This window comes from Danio aesculapii, chromosome 23, assembly GCF_903798145.1.
Source record: "Danio aesculapii chromosome 23, fDanAes4.1, whole genome shotgun sequence".
NCBI classification, from domain to species: Eukaryota; Metazoa; Chordata; class Actinopteri; order Cypriniformes; family Danionidae; genus Danio; species Danio aesculapii.
In genome coordinates, this window is record NC_079457.1 from 41,241,665 (window position 1) to 41,263,108 (window position 21,444).

The 21,444-nt window shown below is 35.0% G+C and overlaps 3 protein-coding genes across 4 annotated transcripts; 1 reads left to right on the plus strand and 2 right to left on the minus strand.

The window, feature by feature from the left end:
• Nucleotides 1-599: 599 nt before the first annotated feature.
• Nucleotides 600-10,395, plus strand: emd (emerin). Its single transcript, XM_056449271.1, has 8 exons — nt 600-700; nt 1,353-1,436; nt 2,538-2,633; nt 2,718-2,752; nt 2,834-2,868; nt 2,953-2,994; nt 3,073-3,123; nt 9,252-10,395. The coding sequence occupies exons 2-8, from the start codon at nt 1,355-1,357 to the stop codon at nt 9,466-9,468; spliced, it is 558 nt and encodes a 185-aa protein (XP_056305246.1). The 5' UTR covers nt 600-700; nt 1,353-1,354; the 3' UTR covers nt 9,469-10,395.
• A 195-nt stretch (nt 10,396-10,590) lies between these two features.
• On the minus strand, nt 10,591-13,406 carry si:dkey-93l1.9 (uncharacterized protein LOC562339 homolog). 2 transcript variants are annotated; one of them, XM_056449272.1, is made up of 4 exons: nt 13,178-13,405; nt 11,104-11,332; nt 10,900-11,029; nt 10,591-10,711 (listed from the first exon to the last, which is right to left on the minus strand). In XM_056449272.1, exons 1-4 carry the CDS (start codon nt 13,208-13,210, stop codon nt 10,699-10,701), a joined length of 405 nt encoding a protein of 134 aa, XP_056305247.1. In that variant the 5' UTR covers nt 13,211-13,405; the 3' UTR covers nt 10,591-10,698. The 2 variants fall into 2 exon arrangements, with proteins under 2 accessions (XP_056305247.1, XP_056305249.1); XM_056449274.1 differs by lacking the exon at nt 10,591-10,711 and having other exon boundaries at nt 10,896-11,029; nt 13,178-13,406.
• Nucleotides 13,407-13,673: 267 nt separating this feature from the next.
• On the minus strand, nt 13,674-20,736 carry haus7 (HAUS augmin-like complex, subunit 7). The gene is made up of 10 exons (XM_056449270.1): nt 20,637-20,736; nt 20,126-20,241; nt 19,961-20,028; nt 18,845-18,906; nt 18,464-18,546; nt 17,565-17,774; nt 16,000-16,105; nt 15,713-15,925; nt 13,930-14,041; nt 13,674-13,853 (listed from the first exon to the last, which is right to left on the minus strand). Exons 1-10 carry the CDS (start codon nt 20,691-20,693, stop codon nt 13,792-13,794), a joined length of 1,089 nt encoding a protein of 362 aa, XP_056305245.1. The 5' UTR covers nt 20,694-20,736; the 3' UTR covers nt 13,674-13,791.
• Between the last annotated feature and the right edge of the window lie 708 nt (nt 20,737-21,444).

The window sequence follows — 21,444 nt, forward strand, 5'->3', positions numbered from 1 at the left end:
AAAAATAATATACAGTTGCATTATTTTTATTTTATTAAGCATTTTCCATTGCCTAATAGGTTTCCCATATTAAAAAATGTAAAAAAAAATAATAATAATAATAATTTTCAGTCTATTGAAAATTCTTATTAACTTGCAGACTCTGATAAGTTGCAACTGCTTATCAGTTAAAATGTAGTTGTTATTATTATTGTTATAAATGTAATATTACATAAATTATTTTATTAATATGAGTAATATTATAAATGTATTTTAATAAATATAAATATTTATATAAATAAATTCACATGTTCACTTGCTTATTAGATGGACAAAACATATTTATAACATATTTATAACATTACCTAGATCAGTAGTATACATTTATATAATGGTAATACATTATATAAAATACATTTATAATAATACTCATAATAATAAAATTATAAATATATCTAAATAAATAAATAAATTAATAAATAATAGTAACACAATGGTTAATATTCATAAGGGTTTACAGACTAATGGGTGTGCGTAATATAAGATGAACTGTAAAACATGTTTGACTATTTTAAATGTTTGACTGAAAAATGTTTTAAACACGCCTCAGTTTCAGGCGTCAGGAAGTGATGTCTTTCTCCTCCTCCAGCGCGACCAGCGATCTGCCAGCGACACGCCCAGCTCAAGAAAGCACCTTTTTTACGTTCTGGAATCATTTACGGTAATTCAATTTTTGCAAATTAGTATTTTTAAACATAAAATGTGAGTATGTAGGTGAGACAATACTCGACGCTACTGCTTTAGCGGCGCTACGGCTTGCCCCTCTATGTCATGCGTTGAAGTTGTGTCAGAGCTTTCGGTTGCTAGCTCGAGCCCGACAAATCATTTTTTTCTAACCGTTGTTCGCAAAAAAAATCCTAATATTTTGGTTTTAATGGCCTTATATATGACAGAAGACGTCATTTTCGTTTAGTCTTTGATAGGAGGGGTTTAGGGTTTATAGTACTTCTAAAAGTTTACAGCTGTTTGCACATGTGTAACACTCGGTCCAGATGTTGTATAGGCTACATTAATCTCATGCTGAAGAACCTATTTTTTTATCGTATTATTATTATTATTATTATTATTATTATTATTATTATTATTATTATTATTTCTTTAAAAACTGCTTATTCGTACTGTATCTCTCCGAGATTACTGGTCATTTTAGACCTTGAGCTACTTCTCTCTGTCAACCATCTGGCCTAACCTACTAACGTTAGTTAACTACTTACCAGGATATTATATAATTCATCACGGTTCTCTATTGATTTTTAAAATATATGTATTAATGCAGCCCTAAATCTTAACACTAAACGTGTTTGTTATTGCAGATATGTCGTCATTAAGTGTGAAATCGGATAAGGAGATCACCCAGCTGCTGGATGAATATGGCATTAAACATGGACCCATAGTAGGTACTGTATGTGCTCTAGTTTAAAAAATGTAAAATAGTTTTTTAATATACATAGACAAACTCATATTGAATGTCTGAAATGTATCTGCTTTGTTTTTATTTTTTGACAAATGACACATTTTTATTTTATTGGATGCAATGTCATAAGTTGTTTTTGTTGAATAAAGCAGAAGAGACGTTATTTTTATGCATAACTATAGTCATTCACAGCCCTTTTAACACAATTCCAGTATTCAGAAGAGTTAAGAGGTCTGTTTTTGGTGGAATAGCCCTGATTTTCAATCACAACAAATGGAAATGTATTTCCATTTGTATTTATTCAGATATCCAAATGTATTTATTCAATGTATGTTATTTTCTCTGGGGAAACAATTTTATTTAGTTTTTACACCTTCAAAAAAAAAAAAAAACATCATGACTAGGGCTGCACAATATATCAATTCAGCGCATTCGCAATAATCGCATCACTGATCTGCAATCTCAAGTATGGGCTGTTGTTGACCAGGAGCTTGTAGATTAAATCCACAATAGTTCAACTTTGTCATTAAAGTTTATTAGTTGTATTTTTTCTGTTAAATATATTGGGTGAGTTTAAAGCATTCAGGCACAAAAAACAAGAAAAATAGCATTAGTTGCTTTATTAGTAGACTAATTAAATTACATTTTTATAGTGAAGACTGCCAAGTGTCACTTTACACACACACACATATATATATATATATATATATATATATATATATATATATATATATATATATATATATATATATATATGTGTCCACCTGCCTTAAGACTCACCAGACAAATATAAAACACTTTTTTCTAGAGCCATTTGTATGCCACCTCAGCCCCCCTCCCCAACCCCCACCCCCCCTTAAAAATTAAGTTTATCAAATGCGTGAAACATGGTAAAATTTATTAAATATCGCAATGTATATCGCTGAAAAACATTTTTTTTCAATATTATGCAGCCCTAATTATGACTCAAAGACCTGTTTCCAATTATTATCATTACATTTTTTCCTCATTAAAGCATGTTCCATTAATAAAATAATCTCTGTGAATCTGGCAAAGTTGTGAATTGATTTGATATGGTTTGCAGAATCCACAAGGAAGCTCTATGAAAAGAAACTGAATGAGGCCATGGCCAAAAAAACCAAGCCTTCCTCACCTGACAAAACTTACTACAGAGAAGAACGTAAGACTTTGCTAAAGACAGAGAACTATAGAACAATATTTACAGTGCTGTATTACACTCTGAACATTTACTTTTGTTTTACAGAGGAAGAAGTGGAATATGTTACCTATCATCAGCCCGTAAGTAAAATGAACTAATATTGAAAAGTAACTCCTACGCCAGTGATGTTTTTTTATTGAGCTCATATTCATCATTTTCAGCAACAACAAACAAGACACGAAGTATATGGGGACGTGTGAGTAGCTTTAATTTATTTTTTTCCTCAATAATAATCTGTCATTATGTCCTCACAAACAATGTCCCTCTCCTATGATTACAGCACAAGGAGGTCAAAGGCCAGCGATTCAGATTTTGCCCACGAGTAAGATTCATTTATTTACTTTTTATCTCTTTTTTTTAAGTAGTTAAAACCTTCAAAATGTTTTTGGTCTGTCTACAGTGTGGGGTCAAAGTTGTCAGCTTACAGAGATGATGTTGACTATACCAACGAGTGAGTTTTTGTGTTAATATTACTTCTTTGTTTTGATTTTTATTGTTTTTCTTGCCTTCTTAAAGAGCCCATATTATGGGTTTTTGAAAATGCCCTTCCATGTAGTGTGTAACACAGCTCTAAGTGAAGTGAAATATCCAGCTAAGGCTTAAATCTGTAAGTGTACAGTGTTTAAAACTATTGATTCATCTATAAAAGAGTCGACTCATAGTGCTTCAAACGAGTCGTCTTGATAATGAGTCATTAGGTGTTTCGCGATGACGCAGCCACGAAACACAAGCCTCGCCAGTAGTTACGCGCGCAAACCAGGGAGATTTGAAACCTGCGGCCCCGCCCACTAACACAGAAAAAACACTAGACACACACACACAGACGCCGCCGGTCGAATGAAGTCACGCTGTGCTCAGATGGATAATATTGACAGTCTCTACCCAAAGATGAAACTGTGAAGAGTCAGTGGTTGAGGTTTATTCACTAGTGTAAGTAAGTGCGATTAAAATTGTTGCCTCGTTTACTCTAGCTTGCAAATTATGTATTTATTGTGTTTTGTTACTTGTTAACCTGGTACAGTACATGCGGTTACTCTTTATATTCTCTTATCACATGTAAGCCACGTTAAAAACGTGACGCGTGCCGCTTTGTTTACGGATTTAACGTTAAAGGCTTTTGTGAGCTCGTGTTCCACTGCCGTTTGTCGTTGCTATGGCCATCGTAAGCTAGGAGACGGGAGAGGTGTCGATCTCCCTAGTTCTGAGGAGGAACGTGATGTGTTTGTGTGTGTGTGTGTGTGTGTGTGTGTGTGTGTGAGAGAGAGAGAGAAAAAGAGCAGGTCGAGTTTGTGACGCCTAGGGGCTAGGAGACAGGAGACTCGCGTCGCTCTCCCTAGTTCTTCTGAGGAGCGTTGTGTGTGTGTGTGTGTGTGTGTGTGTGTGTGTGTGTGTGAGAGAGAGAGAGAGAGAGAGAGAGAGAGAGAGAGAGAGAGAGAGAGAGAGAGAGAGAGAGAGAGAGAGAGAGAGAGAGAGAGAGAGAGAGAGAGAGAGGAGAGAGAGAGAGAGAGAGAGTGAGAGAGAGAGAGAGAGAGAGAGAGAGAGAGAGAAAAAGAGCAGGTAAAGTGGCTAGGAGACTCGCGTCGATCTCCCCAGTTCTTCTGAGGAGGGTTGTGTGTGTGTGTGTGAGTGAAAAAAGCCTTACACTATGAAGCGTGTGTGCACTGTGACTACTTTTATATAGTTGATTACCAGCTGGGCATTTCACTCTGTCTCGTGCTGAAGCCTGTCACTCTCGACCAATCGCAGCAGGCTGTCATCGGTCCAATCAGCGCAGATTAGCTTCACGCTGAGGAGGGGTTTGGGAACAAATGAATCGCTGAACGATTCATATGAGAGTCGCTGGAATAATTAGGTAAAAATAAATGCAGATTATAAGACCATAAAAGTGTTTTTTGACCTTGCATGCACATTAGACTGTTGTTGGAGACCCTTACAACCTAAATATGACCCTATTTCATGTATAATATGGGCTCTTTAAGTTAAAATGTATGCTAGGTATTGTAGTTTATACTTGTTCACCTAAACGTATTTAACCATACACACAGTGTATGTCTTTAATGTGTTTTTTCTCTGCTTATTTTAGGGCTAAATATTCCATTTGATCGAGCAATTCGATTTATATTTGATTCAGTGTTGATTAAATTTCATTCAATATTTGATTTATAATGTTAGTTTTGCAGACATGGAATCCATATTTACTGAAACCCTCCTATATATTCATTAATTTTTCTTCGGCTTAGTCCCTTTATTTATCAGGGGTCGCCACAGAGGAATGAACCACCAACTAATTCAGCATATGTTTAACGCAGTGGATGCCCTTCCAGCTGCAACCTAGTACTAGGAAACACCCATACACTCCCACATTCACACACACACACTTTATCCTTTACACTTTACCCAATTTAGCTTATTAAATTCACCTAAAGCGCATGTCTTTGGATTGTGGGGGAAACCGGAGCACTCGCTTGAAACCCACACCAACATGGGGAGAACATCCACTCATAAATGCCAGCTGGCCCAGCCGGGACTCGAACCAGTGACCTTCTTACTTTGAAGTGACAGTGCTAATCACTGAGCCACCGCACTGTCCCATATATATTAACCATATTATTATTATTAATAAAATACACATTTACATCAACAATAGAGCCAACTCTATTGTTTAAATCACTTTTTACTTTGAGTCTGTGTGTTTTCAATTTAAAACAGCATTTCAGAATGAAAACAATCTTCACCCAGACTTGAGTTTTTAATGCATTTCAGAAAAACGATCTGTCCACATTATAAAGTCTAAAATGCAAGATTCACGACCATTCACTCTCCCTGGGCATGTGCATATTTCACCAGCATTCTATTTGTAGTCTGCTTGTTGTGTAATGGTCAAACGAGAGTGGCTTGACAATTCAGGGAAAGATATGCAATTGTCCAGAAGACCAATCAGAGAGCGACCGTAAATAGCCATGCCTCCATTTTCAAAAGTCTGTGTTTAGCCCATCTATAGTGAAGTGGCAGTATAAACTAAAATCATTTTCAAAAATGTTCCTTTTTGCAGGTCAAAGATATCGGAGTTGTGTGAATGCCAGTCGTAACAGTACCAAAACTTTTTAAAGAGAAAACAGTTATAAATGGCACCTGAGTAACAGATACTGTAACAAGAATCATAAATATAAACACAGTACAGGGAGGTAAGCTCAAACTGCAAAATGCTCATTACACTGCAAATAAAAACCAGGGTTTCTGCAGGGTCTTAAAAAGTCTTAAATCTCAAAATCCAAATTTTAGGCCTTAAAAAGTCTTACATTTATTGAAATATTGTGTTGTAGGTCTTAAATCTTTTTTAAACAGGTCTAAATTTTCCTTTGTTCGTGTATTGCTACCAAATCTGGCTAAAACCCATACATACAAAACCCTTACTTAGGACATTGACCTGGACAGATTGTTGTGCGTAGATTTAGTTTATTATAGTTTTTAAAACTTTTGAAACATATGTTCATTTTTTAAAAATTATTTAAAAGAAAGTATATGTTGGAAAAAGTGTATAGATACAAGTAGAGCTTGCTTGTTTATACACAATATTTAAAATATTTAGCGAAGAAATAACATTTTTTTTTAAAAAAGGGGAAAAAATCTTTTCCATCTGGGCCATTTGAAAAATTCCTTAGCATTTAGCCCTTTAGGGTCTAAATTTTCATTCACAATGGTCTTAAAATGTCTTAAAAAGTCTTAAATTTAACTCTGAAACCTGCAGAAACTCTGGAAAACAGTCAATTTCATTCCCACGCAAAACAGGACCTAAAGCTATTGCCTGGACGATGTGTTAACAAAACATGCTATCGTCCATAAAACAAACAACTCTTTACTATAGTCTAGACAGGTGGTTTTGTAGATGTGTTTTGTTATTGCGGAGTTATACACTGACAACACAAAATGCAAAAACTTGAAACAAAGGACACGGCAAGAAGAGCGATGTTAGTCTGTCCATTTGGAGCCCATCAATAATAAAATGGGGAATTGGTTGCACAACATCTAGTGTAGACGGAGTCACTGCATGTATTAGCTCTTGTGGTGTTGTCGGCTCCATTTTTGCCATGAGTGCCTTTAAATAAAAAAATATGTCTTCAATTTTGCGAACGCTAACTTCAATTGGGCACAGTGATTTTACGTTTTTTTTGTTTTGTTTTAAGTGGAGCATCTGAATAGATGAAGTCGAGATAATAGGTCATATCCTCTGAAATGATCCATTCATGGGTTTTCTGAATTAATATAGTTTAATTAATCTGCTAATCATTTAAAATCAAAGAATAAATCAATAAGCCATTGATTACAGGGCTTTTTTTTTTTTAAAAACAGCTTTGGTATTGGTTATTGCCATTTCATGCAGAACATGCACCTGCAGAAGACTCAGCAGATTACCACAACTTGTTAAACCTGTCATTCATTCATTCATTTTCTTTTCGGCTTAGTCCCTTTATTAATCTGGGGTTGACACAGCAGAATGAACCACCAACTTATTAAGCATATGTTCATACACAGCGGATGCCCTTCCAGCTGCAACCCATCTCTGGGAAACATCCATACACACTCATTCACACTCATACACTACAAACAATTTAGCTTACCCAATTCACCTGTGCCGCATGTCTTTGGACTGTGGAGGACACCGGAGTACCCGGAGGAAACCCACGCGAACGCGGCGAGAACATGCAAACTCCACACAGAAACGCCAACTGACCCAGCCAAGGCTCGAACCAGCGACCTTCTTGCCTTCACTACCTACTGCGCCACCGCGTCGCCCACCTGTCATTCAATCTTTTTTAATTTTATGGTAACATATATATGCATGTATATATTCAATTCAAATAATTATGAATATGAAAACGTAAATATATTCAGTTTATAAAAAAAAGTTTATAACAATTTGTGTGTAATATATGACTTCTTTTTTTTTAATGTATTATATGAGCTACTGTAGCTTTGTTTACAAACCAAGTAGTTCTAAATAGATTTGTATTCTACTTTAAACCTTATATACAATGGGCCCTATCATACATGCGCAATAAGGTGCAAGATGTGTTTCCCCCAACGTGTTGCTATTTTCAGACCAGCGCAACCCTAATTTTCCTGTTTTCCGCTGCATTGTTTAAATAGCAAATACATTTGTGCCACTTTGTGGACTCATGGATGTTCTGGTCTAGAAAAGAGGCGTGTTAAGGCTATTGTTGACGCGTTGCTATTTTGAGGAACTAAAATAGACTGTGCAATAGACCAGCAATTAAAACACGCAGGATGTACAGCAATACACAGATGTCATTACAAATGAAAAAGAATTAAAGGATTAAAATATTACAAAAGTTATTACTTTTTACATAAATATAAAAACCACTGCCTCCAGGAGGCTTTTTTTCAGTTAATTCATGACAACTTGCATTTGTATTTTGTTATTATTATTAGCAGTTTTATTTATTATATGCATATTTATATTTGTTTATATCAAAAACAAGCTAAGATTTGTCTACCGGTCAGGTTTTGTACTATATGGGGCATAGAACGTGTGTTTGGATAACACATTTTTGACCACACTCCGTTATTATTGTTCATTTATTTGATTGCTAGAAATTAGAACTGAATTTAGAAATAGTTTTGAAACAAATCTTTGCGCTTAACAAATGAAATTATGCAGGCTAATGGATGTCTTCAGCGGACTGCGTACAACACTGTTTCCTTATCCACAAAAATAGGAAAAGAAAGAGAAAGTAGAGGCCGATTGGAGGAGGCTCGTTCTTTATCCTCGCACTGCAGATGATCTGTTTAACTGTTTCCTCTCTAGTGAAGCGTTCAGTTTTTCCACTTACAAAGTCCGCCATGTAAGTACATATGCGCCATGGCATGACACAACTGACTCTTAAAGGAAATGGGAGATTAGACTGATTGGTTAATTCTCAAAACACACCTATAACTGATTAAGAGAATAAGCACAACCCTGTTAGACCATGTGCCGCGGTGCAGAGCATACATTTTTTGTCCTTAAAATAGCAAAAGTGGATTCAGACACGCCCTTAATGCCATGCGCTTTAGATTTTGCGCCTAGATTATTAAAATAGAGCCCAATATATACTTTTATTTCCAACTTAATTAATTTATGTGTTTTCATTACCTATACTCTCAAACTCATTCTGCTTAAGTAAACTGCAAAAAAAAAAAAGTCCACAGGTTCTCTCTGGCCTCAGTTATTGCATTTAAAAAAGTTATTCCGTATACACAGCAAGGTTTCATAAAATAATACACTTTTGCTCCCTATTGATGGTTGCCAAACAAGTACAAAAATACTAGGGCTTAAAAACTGATTACAAAATGGATAGTAATTGAGTCATTGATTCTCATTGGATGAGCTGTGTTAAAGCAAAAAACAAGTGATCACTTTTAACATTCAAAGAGAAAAAGCATAGAAACGGGACGAGTGTTGCGCATTAGTGCTTGCACACAGTAATACATGTAATTTAGCTTCTTTTTTAAAACTTGATGCTGAATGTAATGTTACCATTATGAATTAAATGTCTTTTCCGTCTTATTATTTTGAAGGCCTGTCATCCGCCAGTCTCACTCAGCCTATCAGAGCTCTTCTCGTCCGTCAGGTTCTAAACCCATACAGCATGCAGTGAGTGCAGCGAGCAGCAGATCTGCAGGTGTGCCGGCATGGCTGCGCATCCTGGTGTTTCTCATCATCGCTGCCTTTCTGTATTATGTGTACACATCTATGGAGCCCGCAGAAGAGACGCCCTTCAAAACCATACAGTAGATCACATTAATAATCATCAGCCCCAAACCAAACTCACTTATTTAAACATCCACCAAAAATAGAGCTTGATGTAAAAGCAAGCAATGTTCTCTGATAGTTGTTCTACCAGCAGGAATTGGTGTAATATGTTAGTCAAATATTTGTCTTGCACATTTTTTTTTTTTATAAAGAAACAGAAACAAGTGAAAGCTGTATTTTTTTTTTATTTTTATGATGACTGGGGCATTTACGCATTTTAGAGCTTATTTTCTTTCAAACTGAATGTTAACATCTTTATGCTGTGGCCGTATGTTTGAGGCTAATGTTCTTGGGATATTCTGTAAAGCTTTATTTGGTATGCTACATCTGTTTGCTTTTTTTTTTCTTGGTTTAAACCGTTTTTTCCTATGATTTTTAAGGTGCTGAATTCTTCTGAAGCTGAGCAGATTTAATACACACATTGTGCTATTGTATATGTACATTAAAATGCACATGTAGAGGGAGGCACAAGCACGCACACACTACATTTACATTAGTAGTAACACCATGAGTGCCTTTGTTACGATTGTTATTAAAGTATAAAATATATATTGTATAAATTGGTCATTTTTGTTTAAAGTATTATCCTCTTACTAGACAATATTGATAACACTATTAGAATGCATTGCTAATTTTTTGCTTTATGATTTATTTTAATATAGTTTCCTGAAAAGTAGCTAAGCTACTGATATACAAATATTGAGTTTTGATTAGATACTTATGTTCCATTGTGTGAATTATGGAAAGTAAATGAACAGAAAATGTTTAAACATGTCAAATTAGAAAATGACATTTAACAATATAAACAAACCACTTGTAAAATATCTGCTTACCTTGGCTGGCAGTTGTGTTTTCCTGTATGCATCAGCTTTAAATGCTTTTTGAACAAAATAAAGTTGTTTTAAGAAAGTTTTCAACATTATTCTTTAAGGCCACAGAACTTGAGGACAATGCAAACATGCCTGCTGTCAGTGGAGTAAAAAGTTAAACTGGAAACTCACTTTACTTAAAATGACACATTTGCTAAGATAAATCTATTTTTTGTTTCGTTTTCTTATTTGCAATTCCACAAAAAAAAATTTAGAATGGCAGAAAAACGTTTTATTATGGCAGCAGTTCTTCGGTCGCTGTTTTGTAGAAGTACAATAATACAATTTGTGTCTAAATAGTCACTTAAGCTGTCCTTGTGAGTGATGTGAAGGAAGTGCAGCATCATATGCTGTTTCTAAAACAAAAAGAGATGTCAATACAGTCTGAACATTAATACAGTGAAAAGTATAAATGTCTACAAATAGGAATTGAAATTAATCAATGAAATGAAAAACAAAATTAATGGATTAAAATTCCATTCGTGAAATCAGTATACAATTTGCCTCAAATTGGGGGAAAGTTGAATTAATTCGCTCTGCTCACCCTCCAGACTCAAATCCCAATGCTGTGATGATGATATTGATAAGCACAGTAAGGAACACAAAAACTGTGGCCATGTTGTTCATCGTGTTCAACCTCGGCTGCTGCTTCACATCATTGAGGTCGGACTTCACTGAAGAAAACATCAGTGTTTGTGTCAATGAAATGAGAGCAGAACGTTTGAAGCTCACATAAATCTAAACTAACCAATAAAGATGAGCAGGAGTCCAACAATCAGCTGCAGTGAGATGGAGATTGAGATGAGAGCAATAAGAGGATTGTAGAAGCGCTGCTGAGCTCCAGAATGAAGCACCGTCTTCAGCTGAGAGGAGTTGGCCATCAGCAGAGCCACATCCAGCATGCTCTGCGCTGCACTCTTCTTACTTGCGTAATCATTAATGTTTAACACACCAGCTCTGCTTCCTGTCCCAGGAGCCTGACAGAGACAAAATACAATGACCTGTGCACTCAAAACGTTTATATATAATGTATCAAATAGATATACAACGCAAAAGTTACTGAACTTGTGTGCATTTATACTACACATTTATACTAATACTAAAGCACCATGCTTTTAAAGACCGTTTTTGCATTAAGGTAGCCTAAATGCTTTTTTTTTCTACTGGGGTTATGAGATAATCCCACATATTTTAATTTCCCCCCTCATGAAATTTTAAAATAAAGTAATGAGTAGAGTTAATGTTATGTTTAATAACACGAACAAACAGTGCTTGTACAGCATTTAATAATCACAGTTCTACATTTACTAATGCATTACTAAAATCCAACGTTGTGCTTGTTAACGTTAGTTAATGCACTGGGTTAAAACAATGAAGAACTGCATTTTACTATAGTTAACAAAGATTAATAAATACTGTAGGCTATTGAACGTATCGTTCATGATATTTAGTACATCAACAACGTGTCCATTACTGTAAAGTGTTGCCTTTATATCTTGCAATTTGTCTAAATACCTCACAAAAGTGACATTATGTTTCCTCACAATTTGCATAAACACCGAAGAAAACATCTATAGCTGTAACATCCTCAGAAATGTTAAGCAAACTCCAACTTCATTAGCGAATTTACAGGGTTTTCTTTTGCTATTCTGACTTATCTCAGAGTTTACTCCTTAATTTAGATAGGAATACTTAGGAATAGGAATACCACTCTTCCTCAAATGTCTTCACATGACACTCTCACTCAAGGCTTCAGCAAATAAGAAACTTCGCACATCTCTGCTTGTACACACAAGTGCAGGAGCTTTTTAGCTGAAGTATGAGCATCACATAGGTGCTGTTCAGTAGATGTAGTCTTGTGGAAGTCTGCTTGAATCTAACACAAATCTATATAGAATACAATAGTAACTCCAATGAAAGGTATATTAAAAGGCTGACCACACATTTTAAGGTCCATTCTCACTACTAATAAACTACTAAGACTTTTGCCTCAATAACCCCTTAATTTTCTCTTTATTAATATTTAAGGTAGTAATTATGTAGTTTTATGTATGTAGAATAAGATCAAGCAGAATGTGTGCTTTAGTAGTACAACTAAATAGCCGATATCTGGCAGCTAATAAGCCATTAGATAAATGTAAGGACTGGTTATTAAAATAAAATGTTATACCAAAAGGTTTTATCTGAACTTGTAATTGGAGCTGCACGATATTGGAAAAATCTAACATTGTAATATTTTTATTTTGCGATATATATTACGATATGAAAACGGTTTCAGCAGATAAATTGAATATCTCTATTTGGCCAAATTTATGTTAGATTGATTGGGTTCTGCAGTGGGAGGTTATTATCATAAAATCTAATAATCTAGAAGCTTTTTTAGGACACCTGACATGTTATTATTGTGGTCTGTGCTATTTGCAGTGCATTTCTGTATTTGCTCATGTTGCGAGTATTTTCATGCATAACAATCTATAAATACAATCAAGAAAAAGATACAATTAAAATAGTGTTTTATCGTTTCCCGATTCTCACGGTATTCAAGTACAGTAACTGAATGATGAAAATAATTCAATAAAATGAACCGTTAAAGTTACAAATGGTACTATTTCTTATGCCTGAATGCTTTTAAGGTTACTTTTCGATCACAGGCATCAAAAACACATGCGAATGATGAATTATAATTCAGACTCAGCATTGTGTATGCTCGCGATGTGACTATTGCGAATGATTACATTGCGATATCGATGCTGAAACGATATATTGTGCAGCCCTATTTGAAATATTTAACAACAAAAGCAAAACACAATTCGGTTCCTCACCTCTCCATGTTGATTGTGTGGTTGATTCTCCATTGGCTTCTGGCTCCGATTAGCAACAAAAATGTTTACAAGAAGCTCACAAACAAAATCAGCTCCACCTGAAAAGCTTTTTTAAAACACTACGGCTCTCTCCAACAGATGTGCTTTTGACTGACAGAAAGACCCTCCCATCAGTCACACATACCAATGTGTGAACTGATGGGAAGCCATAACTCCTTCAGCAGACATGTTTTAATGTAAAAAAAAAATTGTTTAAACTAAAAAGTGCAGTTTCTGCATGGTGAATCTTTATTAAAACATAACATAAATGCAACACTGATACACTGCGACTGTTTGGAAGTGGAAACATACTAAAAACACTGGGGTTTATGAAGAAAGATGAAGTTTCTTCTCAGATGGAGCCATTTCATGATTAGTAGATGCTTTTGTTAGCTTCATATTGCGTTTAGCAGTGCGTGACATTACGGGGATGTAAAATAAAGTGTTTTTAAAACCGTTCTGGCAATGTAGAGAAGTTTTATTTTGGTTTTACACCTCACACCTTTTCGCCACTTGAAACTTCAACTGAAGCTCTAGACTGTAGATTTCTGCTGACCCCGAGAGAGTCCTTCAGGCTATGACTGGTGCAGGGAGAGAAAAGCCATGTATCTGTTCTTCAGCTCCTCCAACTGCTTGGCTAACGGAGGAGAAAAAAAAAAGTTTATTAGATGCATTAAGTTTAAAAATTTAGCTGAAAACAGAAAACCACTGACGCAGTGTGTGCTTCTCTCCTTTAGACCAGTAGCGTCTGTCTGTCTGCAGCTGTTGAAGTGTGTGTGTAAGAGACGTGGAGGTTTCAGAAAGCTGCTTCACAGCCTCCAGCTCCTGAAGAAGACACAAAGAATATACGAAGTTTATGTAATCACTAATGAGACATGACAATAGAAATAAAGAGAAGGGAGAAAAATTAGACTTCAACACTTTTGTGCTCTCAACCACAAACAAGAACCGCATTTACCAAGACTCTTTGTGTGGTTATAGTAAAGCAGCAGTGCATTCCTCCAAGTAAACGTTCTATTCTATTGCTAAATAATGCATTCAAAACATTTGTATTCTTTTGCACAAGTACTTCTTTCGTGAGAAACGTTAACTATGTATTCACTAATCTTGATTAACCTGAAAAAGTCTTTTTTTTGAACTGCCATTCTTAGGGCCTACTCACACTATGCTATCCGAACCGTGCCCAGGCCCGTTTCCCGGATCGTTTGAGAAGTGTGAGTGCTCGGAATCGGGTTCAGGCACGGTTTACTTGGGCTTTGGCGCGGTACGCTCGTATGTGTAGTCATTTCCCAAAAATTGGTCATCAACACTGAAAGGACCAAAAATGCTCATGTGCTAAAGTTGTTTATATACCTTGCGACTCTTAAAAACATGGTGAAAATATGCTGATGAAAAGCAGCAAGCTGATAAAATGGAGCGACAGTGAGGTGAAGCTGCGAGTAACAAAAGAGTGTAAAGTTACAAAAAAAGCTAGAGAGAATATAGACTGAGACACACGCCAAAATAACAGCACTGAGAAGACTTTCTGTGTTCTTGTAGATAAAGCAATATGAAACATGTACAAATGGACATTTGCACAGTAGGTCATTTTCATTAGAGAGTGCGTATTCATTGAACACCGTCCACTACTTTAGCTGAGTTGGTCAAAAGGCAAAAAAATTTATCATTGTTTTTGAAAGCCACACTGCAACATGAAAACATTTTCAAATTCATCCACTTTGGAGAGCGCTTTCAAAAAGATGTTTTCATTGCTGAGAATCGCCGTCTCAGTGTGGATGGAAGGCCAAAATGGAGAGAGTAAACAAAAACATATTAGTGTGGACAGTAGCTGGGTCTCATTTCAGAGGCTGCATCCTCTGAAGGATGCATTTGAAGGGTGCTGCGTCATTGCAGTGCAACGAAGGTTGCATTGCCTTGCAAAAGTAATGTTCCATTTATGAATTTTGTGTTCTTCTGCAAAAGATGAACACCCAGAAACTTTTGATTCTCTAGCAAAAGTATTCCCTTCATTAAGTATTACATTATTTCTCTTACAAAATACTCTCTTAAAAGAATTAGTTTATTTAGCAAAGATTTCACATTCTTATGCAATAAGTAATACGCATTTACAAATTTTGGATTTTTACTTTTTGGATTTTGGACAAACTCCATTACACTTTTCATTCAAAACTTTAGCATTTTCTAGCAAATGTACTGTAGTTCCAAGATAAAAGTTGTGTTCACTTACACAACTTTGCAGTCTCTCACTCTCATTAAAACCTGTGAAATATAGTTTTTACTTATATGTACTCTTAGAGGCTCCAAAAGCATCTTTATTCTCTATTGAACTACAGACAAATGCATTGAAATCCGATTTTAGAAAAAACAAAATGTTCTGATTATAATTAACACTACAACTTCTCAGAAAACCTGTAAACTATATTCAGATTTGCCCTTACAAAAAAACTAAATGAAGTCCCTATTAATCTCAATCAAATGAATGATTCAAAGCTTTACCGTATTACATGTGTGCAGGAGCTGATGTACAGATTGAAACACAGTCGTCTCTGAACTGAGGGTTGGAGGAGCTCGCTGACAATACCCCTTAAAATCAGTGTTATAGATGTGTCCGAAGGCCGTCATGAGCTGAGACATGTCTGAGATTGCCAGTTTCAGCGCACAAGGAGACAACACAGCAGAACCTGACGAATGTGACTGCAGGAACTCACACTGAAGGACACAGAGAGGATCACGTCATTACAAAAACAAGACACATGATATCAAGATGTGAAAAGTAGTTCCACCTCTTTATGGAGCTCATCTAATGTGCTTTGCGTAGACTTCAGAAGTGCCACGGCCTCCGTCAAGCTTTCTTCTCCATGACTTACAAGTCGGGAATCTTGATCACTCCTTAAAAGGCAGTAAATGACAATCATATTAAAGGACAAAAGTCTAATATAAGACCATATATATCACTCTTTTATCATATGATTGACCTCAGTACTAAACTGCTGAATTTTCAGAAGTTCTTAAAATAATTAATCGCCATTCTTTGAGCGGCTTTTGCATCGATACTTGCCAATCACAGACAATTGCTCTTTGTCAACCCCTTTCTATATTAGTGTGGCTTAAAGACTTAATTTTCTCCTTAAAACTTAACAAAATCAAGTATAATATTAGATGCAATGGGGAATCATATGATAAATGGCATCAATTTATTTTGTACAAAATATCTACTTTGAGGTGGAATGAGGCAATGTATAGTACTTTTTTATTGCTGCATTTTTACCTTTATTATGATAGGATAGTATGTAGCAACGTTGGAATGAATGAATGAGAAATGTTTACAAGCCTAGACTCGAATCCTTGCCTGAAATGCAATGGGACTATATGTTGGCACACTGCTCATGAGGCTATTGGCATTGACTGCCCTGCTTTTAAAGGGGTAGCTTTGTTTCTTTTGTTTACTGTTTTTATTTATTTATAAAAAAATTTAATTTATGTATTTTTATTTGGGAAGGGTAGATGGGTGTCTAGGGATGCTCTGATCAGGATTTTTGAAGCCGATACAGAGTACCGATTCTGATGCTTCAAGGTTTATAAAACTTTAACATTGTATAAAGCACATTTTTCCTCCAAGTATGTTACTTAACTGGAGCTTTCTCCTTTCCTAAAAGAATAAATGAAGGATGTTGAATATAATCCCTTAAACACATCTCTTATAAGCATTTAGTTTGGACATGTAATGGCCAAAAGCAGCTTTACAGAATATAATAGATTAAACAGATAAAGAAATTTGGTAAGAAAAATGACTGAATGCAATTTGGAAACATTGCAAATGAAGGAAGAATAATTCAACATGCCTCTATGAAGAAAAAGTTTGGAGCGCATATTTGATGCAGAAGAACTTCAAATGCATCTTGCTCTGCTTGTAAACCCGTAAATGAACACTTGCGATCAGTTCATGAGATCGCGCAGATTGGCGAGTACCGATTGAGTCATTAAATGTGATTATCTGCCGATACCTCTCTTAAAAGAATTAGTTTATTTAGCAAAAATTTCAAATTTTTATGCAATAATGAACACTAAATGAACTTTATGCAATAATGAACAATAAATGAACACTTGCGATCAGTTCATGAGATCGCGCAGATTGGCGAGTACCGATTGAGTCATTAAATGTGATTATCTGCCGATACCGATCTCCGGCCTATCAATCGAAGCATCCCTAGGAGTTACAATGTAAATTCTATTATTATTATTCGTAAAATGATACTATTATTATTAGCAAAAATTATTCAATCATTACAAAAACTAAAAAAAAAAAAAAAAAAAACTGAAATCATACATGACTGACAAAGACCCAAACCTGCTAACGATATCACTGAATTTACTGTGGTTTCCATTGTTTTTGCTGTAAGCCGAATGTGTGCGTATCAAATGTTCACGGATGTGTGCAGGCCATGGATTGCAGGCTGGGTCCAGGAGCATGTACAGGTCAGGTAAATGATCCTGAGCAATCAGTTCTTCAAGAAGATCATTGTTCTTCACACCTTCATCCCCAGAGGATGTGTTCTGCCTGCATCCATCAAAGCAAACCGACAAAGAAACAAGTCCACGTTAAAATATTTAGCACTTTCAGAAGCTCTGAATTAAGGTTGATGTTTAACCTGGAGATGCACTGACATGATTTGGTTGATCACAATACTAAAATAATTAATTTAGCAACAGGCTGAAGCATTTATAATAAGCACAAGTGACATTTTAATGAGTTATATGACACAAGTTGACTCTCTACAATGTGAAAATGTGAGTTGGGATTCTTATAAACTTCATGAAGCTGCTCAATTTGGCTGAGGCTGTGGATTAATAATGTAATTATTAAGGTAACATGCTAATTATGTTCAGTTGCTTGCATTTAACTTAAATGCTCAGTGTATTTTCAAGAGTTAAGGGCATCTTTTTGTTTTTTGACTTTTAATGTGCTATTAGACATTGACTAGCATATTATGAATCCCCTAATAATCTTCTTTAAATATTCTGTATTGCAAAAAAATCATCTATACCTTTGATTACCTGAGGTGAGTAAATTAATTCCTAAATATTACTGCTTCTGTGCGAGTTAACGTTTTAAGAATATTTTAATATTTGACCAGAAAAAATAGCCCAAAAAATAAATACATTTCAGTGAAAATTGATCAAAAATGTCTGCCAATACATCAGGTCATCTTTAGTTAAATCACCATTACAAAATGCTTTAAGAGTTACCCAGAGCATAGAGAGGAGTCTGCTTGAATAACCATTAGAAGCTGTTCTAGAAACACCAGCTGTCGTAAAGGCGGTGCAAGACCCTGAAAAATAACAAATCATTTGTCAAGAATAGCAAAATAAAAGAATTATGTTAGTTTGTACATTTAACTTAAATAAGAATAGATGCTCTTTACTACCTACAATGTCAAGCACTCAGTATAAAACTACTTGATTTAATAGAAATATTTTGTGGAAGAAAGGTATTGCTGAAAAGTTCAATAATCAAAGAAGTAAAAACAAGAGCACATTTCTATACAGTCTAGTCTGGTCATTACAAAAAATAAAGAGAGCATACACATTTTTTTCAGTATTAATCTGCATAATTATTTATTTCCATACCTTGATTAAATCCTTGTCATTAGCTTTACATAACATCATCTCATAACCAAACCTTGTGAGCTCTGTGTGTCAGAAAGAATAATTATAAACAAATCATCATGATAAAATTTTAAAAACAAGTAAACCAAACTTGCTGAACCTCTTCTTCATAAAACAAAACATTTAGAAATTAGAAAGAGCTTTATTGCCAGGAATGTTCACACATACGAGCAATTTGTTTTTGTGACAGAGCTTCTACAGTGTAATAGAATTACAGAGACAGGACAAAAAACAGATAATAAATATATTTTAAAAACAGAAGTAAGTAGTGTATGCAAATATACAAATTGACAAGTGTATGTACAGCAGTGGTGTAGTCCTTGCTATACGCACGTATATTCAGTATGCCTACTTTTTTCCACAAGCTGTTTAGGTATTACAACTTCTGAGGATCATACCCTCGGTATACTCACTTGTTTTGGTGATTAAACTTCCCTAATTTATGTGTATTCGCGTCTTCTTTAACTGTATACCAAATGTTTTTTAACTCTCATCTTAATTGGTTGCAATTGGGGCATTTTTGTTTAATTTGCGTCATTCCCCACCCCTGACGAACGCAGCAGCTGTGAGAACATTTCGTGAGTTTTTCGAAGATCAAAACAAATCAGCTGAATGATGTCTCTCTGAAACGTTCAAGTAAAATTATAAAACAGCACAGTCGCTTTAGCCCTCCTATATTACCATTCATTTCCATTCCATTCAAAATGTACTTGAGTATAGGCTAGTATTTGGGTTTTTGAAGAAGTGTGCTTTGCTTCTGTTTTATAGATTAAAAAAATAATAATAATAAAATAAATAAATAAATAAATATAAATATATATATATATATATATATATATATATATATATATATATATATATATATATATATATATATATATATACACACACATATATATATACACTTTAGTCGTTTATTTGCCAACTTTTAAAATTTGGATTGGGTGGGTAATAGTACACCACCTTTTTTTTTTTAGGACTACACCACTAATGTATAGGTATATTAATATATACAACGTTATATGTGCAGCTGTTATGTGCAAATTTGTATGAAAAGTAAGTAATTTAAAGGATTACCTTGAATCAAATCCTCATTATGAGTTGATTTAATAGTGGAAAACTTTTCCTTTAGGGATGGACAAATGCTGTGAACAGCAAACACAATATATCAAGGCATTTAAGCATATGAACTCATAATGAACAGATCTGGCAACATCATCACAATGTGAACAGTAATTCAACCTGGCGCAGATCCACTTGAGTATATCAGTCCTGTGGAAAGAAGGAGTGCAGAGGAGCTCCTGAACACTGTCTGCTTCCCTCAGGTACAGTCCATCCACCAGAGGACAACCCAAACTCTGAAAACATTACAATTTAAACATCATATCTAACGTTACTTATTCTGACCGGGGTTCTTGTATATAAACTCTATGTAATGCATCGCTAAATAGATCTGGTTAATTTAATTCAAAGAGCCTCACAGGACAAATTAAATCAGAAACTATAAAAAAAAAGTACTGCTCAATTTCGTTCAAGTAATGAAATAATAAAATATTGACAATGTTTATACCTGTTACTATACGCAAACACCGCTAACGTTAGCTTAACTAGCAACTGGTGTAACGTTAGCTATTTGGACGTTTAGTTCTACTAATGACACAAAACAGCTGGTTTTGAGTTTGCAAAGCGTAATGAAATTACTAAATATCTCGTTGCAGCGCGTGTGGTGGGTGTATAAAGATATGCAAACTACCTGAAGAGTGTTGTATACTCGCAGAGACAGCTGATGTTCTTTCGAATTGCCCGCCATGTTGTTATTCCTGCAGCGAGTCTGTGCGTCAGTGACGCTACAGCGACCCTCAGCGGCCACGCGCATATTAAAACTGTACACAAACTACACGGTAAATATGGGCATTGGTGTTATGCTATACTTTTCAAAAAATAGATTTTTGTTTTAATAGGTTAGCTCGCAATAGTCTGTCTGTTGTACATACTGAATGACATTTTAGTACGTGTCTTTTGTAAATGGTTTTACCATGAAATGGGTTATTTTTTCAGAAAAGAATAAGTAGCATATAGCTTAATCTTTATTGAACCCCCGTATAGTATATAATTCTTGATTTTCTGCATAAACTTATGAATTCATATTTTGTTAAAATGTGACTAATTACAATCCTTTTTTTTTTTTTTTTTTGCAAAACATCAGCTGAGGTTTTACCTTTATTTAACTTTTTTATTTTTTCAAAATGGCCATAGGTCTGACTAGGGCATTATGGTTGACTATTTTTAATTACAGTATATTAAAACATAAAATGCTTTAGTTCACTGTATAGTAACTGCATATATGTGTTTTTAACAGTCTAGGTTGTAGCATAATCACGAAAACTGCATATGGTTGGCATGCATATTATACTTTTACATTTTTTTTTTTTTTACCAAAAGCACAATCCAGAACTAAAATCCTCCTGTTCTTATTGTGAATACTGACTGAGTATTGGTTAGGCCATATGGATAGAAATGATTTAAACAGTTTGGGGTGAATTATGGGTGTTCTTCTGTTC

Excerpts from the sequence above, each read along its gene's own strand:
- emd (XM_056449271.1), top strand. The coding sequence starts at position 1,355 with ATGTCGTCATTAAGTGTGAAATCGGATAAGGAGATCACCCAGCTGCTG. Across the intron at positions 2,995-3,072 it reads GATTCAGATTTTGCCCACGA|TGTGGGGTCAAAGTTGTCAG; the intron begins GTAAGATTCATT and ends GTCTGTCTACAG. Across the intron at positions 3,124-9,251 it reads GATGTTGACTATACCAACGA|GCCTGTCATCCGCCAGTCTC; the intron begins GTGAGTTTTTGT and ends ATTATTTTGAAG.
- haus7 (XM_056449270.1), bottom strand. The coding sequence starts at position 20,693 with ATGGCGGGCAATTCGAAAGAACATCAGCTGTCTCTGCGAGTATACAAC. Across the intron at positions 18,547-18,844 it reads ATGACAAGGATTTAATCAAG|GGTCTTGCACCGCCTTTACG; the intron begins GTATGGAAATAA and ends GTTATTTTTCAG. Across the intron at positions 16,106-17,564 it reads TTCAGTGATATCGTTAGCAG|GAGTGATCAAGATTCCCGAC; the intron begins GTTTGGGTCTTT and ends CTGCCTTTTAAG.
- si:dkey-93l1.9 (XM_056449272.1), bottom strand. The coding sequence starts at position 13,210 with ATGGAGAATCAACCACACAATCAACATGGAGAG. Across the intron at positions 11,333-13,177 it reads CACACAATCAACATGGAGAG|GCTCCTGGGACAGGAAGCAG; the intron begins GTGAGGAACCGA and ends TGTCTCTGTCAG. Across the intron at positions 11,030-11,103 it reads ACTCCTGCTCATCTTTATTG|TGAAGTCCGACCTCAATGAT; the intron begins GTTAGTTTAGAT and ends TGTTTTCTTCAG.